At 28.4% G+C, this 14892-nt stretch overlaps 2 protein-coding genes across 3 annotated transcripts; one reads left to right on the top strand and one right to left on the bottom strand.

Annotated features, from left to right (window-relative positions):
* Positions 1–8676: 8676 nt before the first annotated feature.
* On the bottom strand, positions 8677–10245 carry LOC126839139 (UPF0389 protein GA21628-like). 2 transcript variants are annotated; one of them, XM_050574222.1, is made up of 4 exons: positions 10147–10245; positions 9927–10072; positions 9425–9515; positions 8677–9222 (listed from the first exon to the last, which is right to left on the bottom strand). In XM_050574222.1, exons 2-4 carry the CDS (start codon positions 10060–10062, stop codon positions 9006–9008), a joined length of 444 nt encoding a protein of 147 aa, XP_050430179.1. In that variant the 5' UTR covers positions 10063–10072; positions 10147–10245; the 3' UTR covers positions 8677–9005. The 2 variants fall into 2 exon arrangements, with proteins under 2 accessions (XP_050430179.1, XP_050430178.1); XM_050574221.1 differs by having other exon boundaries at positions 9927–10086; positions 10147–10237.
* Positions 10246–10381: 136 nt separating this feature from the next.
* On the top strand, positions 10382–14396 carry LOC126839123 (methionine aminopeptidase 1-like). The gene is made up of 9 exons (XM_050574187.1): positions 10382–10694; positions 11146–11197; positions 12375–12443; positions 12552–12727; positions 12814–13036; positions 13153–13284; positions 13347–13490; positions 13623–13688; positions 14033–14396. The coding sequence occupies exons 1-9, from the start codon at positions 10578–10580 to the stop codon at positions 14200–14202; spliced, it is 1149 nt and encodes a 382-aa protein (XP_050430144.1). The 5' UTR covers positions 10382–10577; the 3' UTR covers positions 14203–14396.
* The last annotated feature ends 496 nt before the right edge of the window (positions 14397–14892 follow it).

Below are 14892 nucleotides of genomic sequence, written 5' to 3'. Positions count from 1 at the left end.
TCTTTAAATATAATTATTACAATACATTTAAATGAATCGTGATGTAACTAACTTTTTGTACAACCACTTATTAGTGTTGAAAATCAACAAATATATTCTTTCTATACTAAAAATCATAAAAAGTGTATTATACATTAACACTGTAGTCACACTCTACACCCAGTCTCTTATCAAAAAAAGTTTAGTTTACTAAAACAATTATTTAACATCAACTATTAAATAAATAATTCTAAACAAATATCAACTCTAAAACAAGCTTTTAAGGCTATTTACGACTATTAAAAAATTTGTAATTACTTCTATCATAAGATCCTTTTTCTCTAAATCCTGTAACAAACACATCAAACATCAAATGGCTGTGCAATTAATAAAACTAAGCTATATATTTTATACATAACATTGACTCTAAAACTGAGATTAATTAAATCAATATTAATTAATGCAAAATATTATTGTATAAATGTTAAATTTATAGCTTATAGCGAAGTTTAAATAAACGGTTTAAATTATATGTTGAATGATTCTTAAACGCTTAAACATAAAACATGTATAGATTTTTTATTTTAAGTTATAAATCGAGTTATACTTTAAAACTACAAAGATATTTAACTATTAATTTTTTAATTGTATATTTACCTATTAATTTGTCTATGTATTGTAACATTTCTTCGAAAAAATCATTGGCCTCTAAAATGTAAAAAAAAATTAATTTTAATGTACATATTTTCGTATTCGACAATAGCTACACATGACCATTTTCAAAGTATTTATAAGAATGCAATACGTATAATAAATATGAAATATAAAAAGGGGTTTTTACTTTGTGTTTCGTCACGAAGTGCTGAAGGTGCTGAAATTAAAACACAAATCTTGTAATCATAAATAGTATCAAATAGCTGTGTAGAAACGCTTCTATAAAGTGCAATGAAAATGATTACCAAAACTCTTAAATACTATCCAGATAATTTCTTCTCTGTCTGAAATTAACAACACATAAATTAATGATATTGCATTTAGTTTTCTATTCTGTTATGAACAGAAAGACGAATTCCCAGGTAAAAATGTGTATTATCAACTCGGAAAAATTATGCTCCACTGTATATTTGGAGTCTTTTTGGAAAATTCAATAGGAATGAAACATTGGAAATATTTTTATAAAATTCAACAAAAACTATTACCTGGTGCAACAAGCAAAAAATTAGCTTTCACTGAAATTGACATTACATAAATTAATGATATTTTATTGAGTTTGCTATAATAAATTATTACATTATATAATTACAAATTAGAAGACGAAGGTGAAAGTAGAAAAAAACTATACAATACAGACTAGGGAATCCTTATGAAATGTAAAAGCTGAATTTATGCAGTTTAGTCGATGAGAATAAAATTTATTAAACAGACGAGGTTGATTGAGCTAACACCAGTATTTTTTCGTAAAGCTTCTATTTAGATTTCGGTGAAAAATATAACAATTATAACACTCATCAATTGCATAACAATAAACTAGAGATGCAGTTGTTAAATTAATTTCAAATTTTTTTTTCTACTTTTGTCTTGATGTTTTTTATTATGATTTTAATTATGATTACAGAAATCCTCGTAGTCTTCAGTGTTATCATTCATTGTCTCAATTACATACTCCAATCCATCTAAAATAAACAAATGAAGACTTTGGATATACTAAAATGTTAAAATTAAATGAAATGAGGTAAAACAAAGTATCTATTTTATGTATATATATATATATATATATATGTACATTATTTTAAATATAATATCTTACTTAATCCAGATTTATCTCCTACAGTTAAATCATTCATTAAATAAGCACGTATGATGGTGCGATCTGTAATAAATAATTTAAAAAATATGTATAAAAACAGTGGATTCTAACAACTTTAAAAACATTTGTTTATAAAATAAAAATGTCACTGACTTGCTTGGTAAATATAATCGTCATAAATACCTGTAAAAAAGTGAAATATTGAACTTTTTTTTAAGTTTAACTACCTTTAGTTGATAACTATGAAAACAAAATAATTACCACCATTATCATCATCTGCCAAAATATCCACGAAGAAAAAATATATTAAAAAACAGAAGAGTTTCATTTTTATCTGTGAATAATAATAAATCGAAAAACATTTTACATTACTCATAATTGCCTTCAAAGCTAGGTTAGGAATGGTTTTTCAAGGCATTTTAGTATGACAAATATATTTATACTTATGTATATTCTATATACACATTTTATTACCAGATCCACAATATTTTTTAATCTGTTATGCCGGTACACACAGAGCGAACAATATTAAAACAAAACAAGAACACGATGTTTTTTGACAATTTCCAAGCAATTTTGTTTTTTTTTTTAACAAAATGTTCTGTTTTTTAAGAACATAACCGTGTCCCGTTCGTGGTGGGAAATTTTATAGATGTTTTTGTTTTTATGAACACTATGGGTCGGTGTGGACACAAAATTGTGTTTAAACATTAATTGTTAATTGTAATTAAATATTATTGTGTTAAAAAATAAAAACAAGTTGTTATTATAACTTGTTTTTATATTATACCAATGCCATCATCCCGTAAATCTTTTAAAAGTTAATTGATTCATATACATTTATTTTTTGTAACGTTTGTCTTACCCAAAAACGTCTTTTCTTTTTATTTTATTTATTTTGAACATTTAAAAAAATATATCCAGCACCCAACATTTTTTTCAGTTTCCACATTGTTATTTTAATTATTTAAATAATTTAATTATTAAAGTAAAAACGAACGAACCAAGAACCGAAAAGATGGCACTTCGAAAGCAGACTAAACGACTGTGAATGGATAACTAATATAAAAGTATACAAAGCACATTTTTAAAACAATCTTTTCGGAATGGAAAGATGCAAAAAAAACCCAACACAAACATAGTATTTAAATTTTTGTTCATGATTTGTTGAGGTTTTTTGTTTATAGTAGATGGAAGACATTAATTTAGAGAGAACGTGATATCCGATTTAAATATATATACTAAGGAATAAAGTACACTAAGATGTAGTGGAAAAATAAAATTTTATAAATCGTTTTCATAATTTATCACAAAGGTAGTGTCATGATAATAGCGTAAAAATAAAATTTTAAAAAAAATTTCGTCCAATTCCAAAAGGAATATTCAGCAAAATGATTTTTCATCATATATTATAAATTATCTCATTTTTGGAAGGTATTTATTTTTGTCTAATATAATTGAAAAAAAAAGGTTAGCGTTACGTTTTAAAATCGTCATAAATAAAATGTATACTTAAAAACATGCAAAAACTATTTTTTCCTAATTTTGAGTGAATGGTAGTCTTTTTTTTTTTTGAAAATTCACTTTTTCATCACTGTTAACTAACTAATTTTAACGACGAAAAGTAAAACACGGATAATAAAAACATTTTATTTTATATATTTATATTAGATTTATAATTTGTATACAATTATCAAACGAACAATAAATTATTATTGCTTTGTGCTTTTTTACCATTAAAATTATTTTTTGTGTTATATTAGTGTTATTATTCTCTCTTATAAAATATATAAAAATCATTATTTGCAAATTTCTTTTTAAAAAAGAAATGTTTTAAATGTTTTGTTTTATAATAATTTTTTTCAAATGTGTACATAGTTATCATACAAACGATAAATAAAAGGGCTTTTTAGTATGTCAAACGAGAAAATAGATGCTTCCTGAATTTTGTATGTATGGAAAATGTAAATCATATTACAGAAGGTTTATTCTTATACTTGAGGCGGATATATTTTTTTTGATTGAACACACAACGAAATCTAATTTTGTGAGGTATTATGAAAACGATTTTAAAAAATGCCTTTTTTCACTAAACATCCTTTAGTACACTTCAAGCCAAATAACAAAAACCCCAAAATCTAGGTTCATGCCTATTTAGTTTTAGCATAATTACAATTTTTAGAGTTTAATAGAAATACTTACTTAAATTGAAAAGTTAGTTCTTGGAGAACAGTCGACTTGTTCTGCTTTTGAAATTAAATGTACTGCTTGCAAAATATGGTTAGACTTTTAGGTCGAATGAAAAATATCAATCCAAATAATTTTTTGCAGTGTAAATATTATGTTAATATACTTACAAAATCGGTTCATTTTTTTTTGTGATTTATTGTGTACAAACAATACATAGAAAGCGGAGTTTGGACTATGTTTTATACGCAATACGCTTAAATAAAAAAAATACATTATTGGTCGGAATTTTATTATGGATTTATAAAAACTGTTTCAACGGCTACAAATATTGAAACTTGAAACAACTTTAACGGTATTGAAATACTAAAATTTTAATAACGTACATTATATGTGTATAGGTGTGTTATAATTAATTAAAATTAATTCATCATTAGCAGCAATAATTTATAACAATGCGCCTTATGCAATGGCCAGACCTTTCATTTGTTAAACGATCTCGAATTAATTGATTTGACGGCTAATCCGTTAGGTTACTGGTTAGAATCACATAACTATGTGAAATTAGAGCTTCTATTAACCTCAGCAATTTTACTACTGTAGCTGTCTTGATTGTATATAATCAATATTTATGTCTTATTACTGTATCACATGAATTTTTCCCATCTGTCATAATTCGTCGACATTTCGGCTGCTAGAAGCTAGCCCAAGGTTTTATACAGGGTGTTCAAAAAGTTCGAAAACGGTAAATTTTTAGAGCCGTTATTGATTTTTTTTTTTTCAAATTTTGACGTACCTATTTGATAAGTAATAACCATTATTTGAAATAGCATTGTGATATCGGACAATAGACCTGTACGAACTCTTATAGGAAAAAGAACCGAAGGTTAGGTTAGGTTTCTCCAATTAACGTCTCTAAAAAAATGGTGTTTTATTAAACAAATTTCCAAATCACAATTTAAGCTATTAATTCAATTTAATTGTGATTTTTTTTTTTTTTTTAATCATAGTTCAGATATTGAACTACACATTTAATAAAAGCCACATCAAATTATCTGACTTGTACGTATATACTTAAAAATGCTTTTGAATAGAGCACTAACATGAACTTTAAATAGCAATAACTTTTGAACCGTATGATATTGAAAAGTGTTTTTAAAAATGTTGTCTTTTAAATATTAATTTCTAACAGAATATCTAAAAAAAATATGGGGGTTTTCATTTAAATTTCAAAAGTTGATACCACGCATGCGTAAACCACTTCGCGTATGATTTTGGATTTAAGCCTTATATGTGCATAAAATAACATCTACCAACATCCAAAAGTCGAAATTTGAAAAAAATCAATAACGGCTCCAAAAATTGACGGTTTTTGAACTTACTGAACACCATGTATAAGTACCTTCAAAAGCAAAAAAAAACAGATGAAGTAAAAATAAATAAAGCGTACCTACCTACTTTCATAGGTAGGCACGTTAAAAAACGAATATTACCGTTGAATTGGATCGGTAATGTTAGAAGGTATACAATTTTTTTTTTACATTATATTATTTTTCATCGATAAAGGTATGAAAACTTTCAAGGACAAAGTCGGCTATGAGTCGTTCAGTTTGACTTTTTTTTTATGTGCAATAATGTTAAGTATAAAAAGCCAGCACAGTGGGGTCGGGGAATAGCGGTACACGTTTTTATTTTTTAAGCAACCGTTATGCACAGGCAAAGAGTAATCTTAGACATATCTAAGTATACCAACAAATCAGTATTATACAAGATACATAATTCAATGAAACCCTGTTTGATAATTTGTAACATAATCAAATCAGTATCGTTCTAAAAAGTTCATCCCTTCTCTTTTAAAATCGAGAAAAACACCTTTTTAAATTTTTTTTTACTATAGAAAAACACTTGGGTGACTTGATGTGCGTTTCTATTTCCACTGTTTACATAAATGAAAAAAACGAATTGTTTTTTACACGTTCAAAAGTCGTTGTTGACGTCTTTTGAACGTCTTAAGAAATACATGGCCAACCGGACTTATTGACGATTTTCAAGAAAAATCACAACCTATGTGAATTATTTTTAGCTTCGATGCAAAGCAGAGATCTATTGGTTTTACCATCATGTGACCTTTTTTTGTGTCTGCATACACTGTAACTTTTTTAATACTGGACTAATTCTTTGAGTACCAACTCTATAAATCACAAATTTCATCTAATTGGTACTTTGGGGGAGTAAAAGTTGAATAAGTTTTAATTTTTCACTGTTATAATATGAAGAAAAAAAACAAAAAAAAACCATACTAGAACTGGCTATAATTTCGAGAAAAAAAGAGTCGGGTCTAGTTGAAATTTTTAAGAAATATTTATTTCGTTTGCCCTCACACGTCAGTTGTATCAAACTTAAATTATACCATCTCCCAAGAGGGGAGGTGCAAGTTTTATTGTTTTTTAGCCATAGTTTTAAGAACTTTAAGTTAAAAATTTGTCAGTAGTTAGAACTAGAGTAAAATTAGGCACTACATTTTTTCTTTAATTGACGGAAAACTGTGTTTTTCGCAGGTTTCGTATATTTGAATGAGATATGAAATATTCGATTGTTTCAAATTTAAGCAGTATACTATTGTAAGACTAAAAAATATACCATGTTGTATGGTTTAAAAAATGTTTAATACTAAACACACAGTAGTTTTATACATATCACTACTATTAAACTATTTGCAAATTTCGATGGGTTCATTCTTCAAATTTTTAAGTTTAGTATTCAGAAGAAATGCAACTTAAAAATAATTAAGAATATTCATAGAGCCAATACTGAATTTAACAATAACGAAAACCCTACTTTTATAAATTAATTTCTTAGGTATTTCCTTAATATTATAGTGCGTACGTAAGTAAAAGTATTTCCCAGAGCTTTATCAACTTTTGAAACTTCAATGATAAGATAGTAAATTCAACTATTTTTTTAACTTATATGAATTTGCTGAAAATTTTGACTGGTCAATATCCAGTTTTAGACAATTACTTACAAAGTTGTTGAGGCTTAAATTTTAGGACCGGACGAAAAGGCAAAGTGAAGTATTTTTTTATCTTAAATTATTCTTAATTTAAAAAAATTAATTAAATATATATGTAACCATTTAAGTTTCAAAAGTTGTCTGAGCTCTGGAAAATACTCAAAAAAGTAAACATAAAGTGTCAAGTTCCAGACCCATTCCCAAAAGAAATCATCCTATTAACTTAGTGATATCTACATTGTGGCCAAGTATGCTATTTCTTTAGTTCATAATCTCACTTTACTCCTACTTTTATGAGCACTACTGCTCTTATGTTTGTATTGCTTAAACTTAGGTATTTAATAAATGAAAAAAACGAATTGTTTTTTACACGTTCAAAAGACGTCAACAACGACTTTTGAACGTCTTAAGAAATACATGGCCAACCTGACTTATTGACGATTTTCAAGAAAAATCACGACCTATGTGAATCATCTTTAGCTTCGATGCAAAGCAGAGATGCCATTGGTTTTACCATGATGTGAGCTTTTTTTGTGTCTGTATACACTGTAACTTTAATAATACTGGACCAATTCTTCGAGTAGCAACTCTATAAATCACAAATTTCATCTAACTGGTACTTTGGGGGAGTAAAAGTTGAATAAATTTTAATTTTTCATAGTTTAAAATTTTAAAAAAAAACCATACTATAACTCTTATAATTAGAACTTTTACTGGCTATAAATTCGAGAAAAAGAGCCGGATCGAGTTGAAATTTATTAGGAATATTTATTTCGTTTGCCCTCACACGTCAGTTGTATCAAATTTAAATTATACCATCCTCCTGGGGGGAGGGGGGGTGCAAGTTTTATTGTTTTTTAGCCTTAGTTTTAAAAACTTTAAGTTGAAAATTTGTCAGTAGTTAGAACTAGAATAAAATTAAGCACTACAGTTTTTCTTTAATAAGAATATTCATAGAGCCGATACTGAATTTAACAACAACGGAAACCCTACTTTTATAAATTAAATTCTTAGGTATTTCTTAAAGTCTATTGTGCGGTACCTAATTCTTCAATTGTGGTTGTTATGCTTGTTTTTCTCTATAAACAAATAATTTCGAAAAAAATCACAATATAATAAATATTATTATAAAAACTATAGGTCTTAAGTGCAATTCTATATATTTAGAATTAGTTTTACATATATATTATAACTAGTTGGATAACTTTGAAAATGTTTTGATTTATATTATATTTTAACATTAATATACATTTACTAAACATTTATGTTTTCTTAGTATTTTCCACAGCTTTATTAACTTTTGAAAATTAAATGTTAACGTAATATATTCAACTATTTTTTTTTAATTTATATGTATTTGTTAACAATTTTGACTGGTCGATATCCAGTTTTGGACAATTACTTATAAAGTTATTAAGGTTTAAATTTTAAGACGGTAGGAAAGGCGGAGTGAAGTATTGTTTTCATCTGTGCGCTTCACTCGTACGCTATCCGACTCTTGTCGAAAAATTTAAACTTATTATTCTATTAAATTATTCTTAATTTTAAAAAAATAGTTAAGTAAATAAGTTACTATTTAAGTTTCAAAAGTTGACAGAGCTCTGGAAAATACTCAAAAAAGTTAATATTAAGTAGTTTTATAGTATTGTAAAATAACATTAATAAAAATGCCCAATATATCAATTGATGATTGAATAAAACAAAAAACTTTCTAAATATTTATTTCGAACATAAAAAAATTTATACAATTGGGTATTACTAAATTAAAGTATTTTAAGTTAGTTCTCAATTTTTGCTGTTCACTTGTAAAATATTTACTGTCAATGAAATAACAAAAACATATAATTCTTTATAAAAATAATTTTTATAAGAAGTATACAAGATAGAATTATGAAATTATAATTATAATTAATTAAACATCTGCAAAAACAAGAACCTAAACAATAACTAGAAAACAAGTGTGATTATCAGTACAATAAAAATATTAAATCTATTACATTATCTTGACGCTTAGTATCATTATTTTCCAAACACACCAATATTTTTTACTTCTTCATCATTACTTTCACTATACTTTTTGTGCCAGTCTAAGTTTCTTTGATTTAGTGATTCGCCTCTATCACGGGCTTGTTTGCCAGTATATACCATTCCAATACAACCCAAAATTACAAAAAGCATAGTTAAGTTTGCTACTTTGATTCTCACTACAGACCTTACTTTGTTCCATTTCTCAGCTCTGCAATAAAAAAAGAAAAAGATAATAAAATAATAATAATAATAATGCACCAGTGCCAAAAAAAAAAAAAAAAAAAATGCATGCATGCAATTTACATTAACTTAATAAAATAATTTTCACATCTTTTCTATTATACTACACAGTAAAACTGAGTTTCAGTAAAATTGTAACAATATAAAATAAACAACGCATAATAACTCACGTAATCTTGTCGGGTGTTTCTTTTACGGATGGGTATTTTTTTGCCCAAACACACAAAATTTTTTTTGTTTTTGTTAATGGATAATTGGCCTCTAAAAATTACATAGAAAACATAGGATTAATAGCTAACTAATTTTTAAGTCTTATGATTAATAATTATCACATAGTTGTGGTTGTAATAGAATATTGTAATGCTTATGTAACAGTTCCTTATTTGGTTAGCAATATTACAAAACATTCATACACATTAGTGTTTGACTTATGTTTTGTTAAATATATTACATAATATATTTGTATAGTAATTAGCAAGTATACAACAAAATAAGAAGGATGAATTTGCATGAAATGGTAACTTGATTACATCATAAAATTAATACAACTTTTTCATAAATCTATAAATTATTTTATAAGCCGATCACTTTTTTTTACGAAAACATCTATCAGCTGAGCACTTGAGGTAAGCACAACCAAAATAGATCATACTATTATGAAAAACAACTTACTCGACTCGAATGAGGGTTTCGCATCTGGGGCTGTAGTTTGGCTTGGAGTTGCTGGAGTGCTGGGAGTCGTATACTGTCTTGTCAAATTACAGAGTCCGTAGGCAACATTTCTTCCGAGTCCAAGGAATACACCCATATCGAAATGACTGCAATTCGAAAACTACAAATTATTTATATAAATTTGACTGTTGCCCGTGGTGGTGTAATGATTGCAAATTACTATTTTTAAGTAGAAATTCGATTTTGAAAACTTGTTGTTGACTATATTATTGGACGTTGGTGCCTGGTTAAGGACCTACTGATAACGAGTCAGCTGATAATGTCACATTATCAAACAAAATGTTATTATCAGCCATAGATTTAAAAAGGAAAAGTTTCTTTTCTTCATGTGTGTTATCAGTCATGGACAGCAGCCGCAGGGGATGTATACATTCACCTTGGTGTGCAGTCAAAACTAGGATAATGTTATCACTCTTAACCCAAACAAGTAAAAATATTAAAAACACATTATGCTCATCGGCGCGTAAGCTGTAATTTTATAGGTAATGCTGTAGTTAGGAATAGGAAACACTTTTATATGTCGATTTTTCTCAATAACTCTTCACGTTGAGTTTGAATTGAAATCGAAGAAAGTTACCGCGTTCCTATACTATGTCAACGTCACTGGCTAATCGGACATGTGAAACTGCAGGCTGCAACGCTCAAGCCAACCTACAATGCCCCACGTGCATCAAGCTGGGCATTTCAGGATCATACTTTTGTAACCAGGTAAATATTAACAAGATTTGTTGATGTAGTGTTGAACTGTCACAAATCCTCATCAAATTGTTCGAATTTGCGTTATGTTGTATAACATGGTGATGCAAAAAATTATAATACAATTAAATTGTATTTTTCCTCAATTAAATTGAGGGAAAACACTTGACGATTGAATACCTTCACAATAATAAAATAAAAAAGTTCCAAACAAGTTTTTAAGAAGGTATACCCGTGTGACTGTGTACAGTAATAAATTGCTTCAGACATATCTTGAATATACTAAAACATTTTATTTTGTTTTATGAACTAAAACAAGTTGGCCACACTTCTTGTGTATAAATATTGTCATTTAACAGTGTCGTAGCTAATTACTATGGTTTATTTGGTCATTGCAATGATCTATTTTGAAGCTGTCTGGCAAAAATACTTGTACGTTAATGTTTTTTTTTTTTTTTTTTAGCAATGTTTCAAAACCAATTGGTCAACCCATAAAGTTCTTCACAACGTAGCACGTAAGTTAAATAATATTGTATCGATTATAGTATTTTAATTAAAAATATTGAAGTACGTATATGTATATGTGCAGCGGTGAAGTGTCTTGTAAGCAAACTTTAAATACTAAATAGCAACCTATCCTCAATCTTTTTTTTCAATACCTTTTTAGCTATAACGGAATTGTTTTCCTTATAATATTTCACTATTCCCAATTCTTATATGAAGCTGTCGTTATAATTCAGGTGTAAGTTCGGTATCATATGTTATTAACACTACACTACATGTTTTCAAATAGAGAGAGAAGCAACTTTATTTAAAAAAATCAAGCGGGCTGCCTAAAACATAGGTTGCCATATAAGACACAGCATACTAGATCAATACAATAGTACATAACACAATTTTTCTTTTAACATTGATGGTAATAATAGTAACACAGGTAAACATAGATTCTTTAAGACAAAAATTAATAAATGAGTAATAAGACTAATAATCCAATAAATGGACGATTGAATAAAAAATACAACAATTACGTAGAATATAGGTGGAAATTGATAATATACAATGTGTCCTTCAGGACTAAAAGACACATCTTACGCAGTTCGTCGACTGCTAGACCGTTCGCTTTGAAGAATGAGACTAGCAGCGACGAAGCTGTTCCTCTGGCCCCAAACCACAATCCGGTGACTTCCCAATGAGTTATGCCATAGCGTTGTATTAGGTATGGTATGCATGGAATGTAGATTGTTTTTTTTTCCTCGTCAACTGATATATCTTGCCTATCGTCGTTCGTTTCCCATCGAATAGTGGGATCCAGAATAAGACCTCTACCCCTTCTTCGATCTAGGACGATAATATCCACTCTTCTATTCTGGGTGCTGGAATCATCATGAATCTCGCAGTGAACCTCTTCATAGGTTTCGAAGCCTTTACACCGGAATAGTTTCGCGAAGGATGAACGTACTTTGTGGTGTGCAGAGTTTCGAAGGAGTTCGGTTTTAGGACAGGAGCCCCTGATGTGTGGCAGTGTTTCGGTTATATTATTCTCATTGCAGACTGGGAATCTGCAGTGGCGGCCACCAACACCACGACCTCCTGTACCTCGATTTGCCATTGAATTCATAGACATTTTTATTCCGTTTGTCCACTCTGCGCTTAGTATTTTTGTATTTTACAATATTTTCTATTATTTTTCAGAGGGCAAAAACAATTCAACAAATGGTACTCCAGACGTTTATAATCCATGGCCAGATTATGCATTTACAGGTACAAAAAATGTAATTTAATGTTATAATCTGTTTACACTACCATTTTAGATTTTAGCGATCTTTAAGTTGACATTATAATATTATATCTTTTTTTTTTTTAATTTAGGTCCGTTGCGCCCCCATAAAACATCTGCACCGCGTACTGTTCCCGATCATATACCGCGACCTGATTATGCCGATCATCCAGAAGGTATACCCCTAAGTGAACAACAAGTTAAACTAGCATCTCACATCAAAGTGTTGAATGACGAAGAACTAGAAGAAATGAAAATAGCTTGTAAGGTATGAAAAAAAAAAGAAATTTACAAATATAACATTTTCCCATTTAAAATGTAAATAAATGTAATTTAATATTTTTTTTTTTGAAGCTTGGCCGTGAAGTTTTGGATGAAGTAGCATTAATGATCGATGTTGGCGTAGTAACCGATGAAATTGATAGAATATGTCACGAAGCGTGTGTTGTAAGAGAATGCTATCCGTCGCCGCTGAACTATTACAAGTATCCAAAGTCATGTTGCACATCTGTTAACGAAGTTATCTGTCATGGTATACCGGACATGAGACCTCTAGCCGACGGAGACATTTGCAATGGTTTGTTTTTTTTAACACTACACAAACACTTACACGTTCATACTTAAAAGATAAAAATACCCAAATTTTAATTAGGTACCCCATTTTTTAAGTCCGATTATTATTATTATTTACAGTCGACGTAACTGTATGTCATCGAGGATATCATGGCGATTTGAATGAAACGTTCTTAATAGGGAATGTGTCTAAAACTGCTGAAAAATTAGTCAATGTAACATGGGAATGTTTACAGAAAGCCATAAATGCAGGTACGTAATTCTTTTCTCGACGATTCGTCATGGATACAATTTTTTTTTTTTTTTTTATTTAGTTCAGCCCGGTGAAAAGTATCGAGAACTCGGAAATATTATACAAAAACACGCTCAAGCCAATGGGTTTTCAGTAGTTAAAAGTTACTGCGGCCATGGAATACACCAATTATTCCACACTTCCCCCGGAGTCCCACATTACGCTAGTAAGATAATTTGTAGAATCTACTATAACTTTTGGCTTAGAAAATTATAAAATGTTTTGTTTTTTTACAACACACGATCAGCAGTTCTTCATATTATTATTATAAAACTTAATTTATGTTGAAATCTTACAGAAAACAAAGCAGTAGGTGTGATGAAACCAGGCCATACATTTACTATTGAACCAATGATTTCACAAGGTAAGCCAATTATAAAGTGTATATATATTATTAAAGCAGAGGTGCTAAGTACGTTCTAGCCGATATTTATATATTTTACTTTAAACAAAGTAATTTAATGTCATAAAAATAAAAATAAAAATTCACTATAAATGCATGTTTTTCTTGTGGAGATTTTAACCTAAGGTGAACGGAAAGCGCCAAATTTTGTACAAATAAAGACTGAAAGCGTAAAGTCACTTTCTAACGTGTTTACCGAACCGATTTAAAATTTTATATTGTTATAAAATTTAACATATTTTGTATAATTTGGTAATTATTATTGGTTTTTATTTTTTTCAACAACAAAACAATACTAATTTCAGGTAGTTGGCGAGACAAATGTTGGCCAGATAATTGGACTGCAGTCACTGTAGACGGACAGTTGTCGGCGCAGTTCGAAGAAACTCTCCTGGTCACCGATACCGGTGTAGAAGTATTGACCAAACGACTGAGTAACAACGGACGTCCATATTTTTTGGACAAAACGTCTTAGTCTTATAGATACTGACAATTGCCAATATCAACTCGACTGTAAAGAAATCAGTATATTATTTTATAGATATGTTATGGAAAAAGTTTTGCGCTCAATACTATTTTATATCTACACAAATGTTTTTATAACATACTGTACATGTACTTAATCTGTTGTTGAAGCTTATTTTGTTCAATATAAATAAAATTAATTAATTAACTAATTTTTATTTACCCGGTTACATTTAAAAAAAACCAACACGCCAAATAAAAATCTGTTTAATAAGTAACTAAAAAAAAATGACCGTTATATTTTCTATAAAATTATATAAAACTGGTTAATTGCAAACCAAATACAACTTTTAGTGATCGACAAAGTCGAAGAGAGTTGCCTTATTAATAAAAAATAATATCACACTGTTTAATCTGCCTTTGTTCGGTCTTATTTGTATGTTATTGTTAAAATTAATATAAATCAAAACATTTTCAAAGTTATCCAACTAGTTATAATGTATATGTAAAACAGCGTTTGTATAGAATTAAACTTAAGGCATATAGTTTTTATAATAATATTTATTATATTGTGATTTTTTTCAAAATTATTTGTTTATCAATAAAAACAAGCATTACAACCACAATTGAAGAATTATTAGGTACCGCACTATAGTATTTAGGAAATACCTAAGAAATTAATTTATAAAAGTAGGGTTTC

The sequence above is a fragment of the Adelges cooleyi genome, unplaced genomic scaffold (genome assembly GCF_023614345.1).
Source record: "Adelges cooleyi isolate 19-005CV unplaced genomic scaffold, UGA_ACOO_1.1 ACOO_flye_CR_arks_rails_tigmint_CR_PRNA_30, whole genome shotgun sequence".
NCBI classification, from domain to species: domain Eukaryota; kingdom Metazoa; phylum Arthropoda; class Insecta; order Hemiptera; family Adelgidae; genus Adelges; species Adelges cooleyi.
The sequence above is the reverse complement of the archived record's forward strand: the minus strand, read 5'-3'. Positions and strand labels throughout refer to the sequence as shown.

Coding starts and splice junctions, on each gene's coding strand:
- LOC126839123 (XM_050574187.1), top strand. CDS start 10,578: ATGTCAACGTCACTGGCTAATCGGACATGTGAAACTGCAGGCTGCAAC. Junction 12,444..12,551: donor GCCAGATTATGCATTTACAG/GTACAAAAAATG, acceptor TTTTTAATTTAG/GTCCGTTGCGCCCCCATAAA. Junction 13,491..13,622: donor CGGAGTCCCACATTACGCTA/GTAAGATAATTT, acceptor GAAATCTTACAG/AAAACAAAGCAGTAGGTGTG.
- LOC126839139 (XM_050574222.1), bottom strand. CDS start 10,062: ATGGGTGTATTCCTTGGACTCGGAAGAAATGTTGCCTACGGACTCTGT. Junction 9,516..9,926: donor GAAACCCTCATTCGAGTCGA/GTAAGTTGTTTT, acceptor TGTAATTTTTAG/AGGCCAATTATCCATTAACA. Junction 9,223..9,424: donor GAAACACCCGACAAGATTAC/GTGAGTTATTAT, acceptor TTTTTATTGCAG/AGCTGAGAAATGGAACAAAG.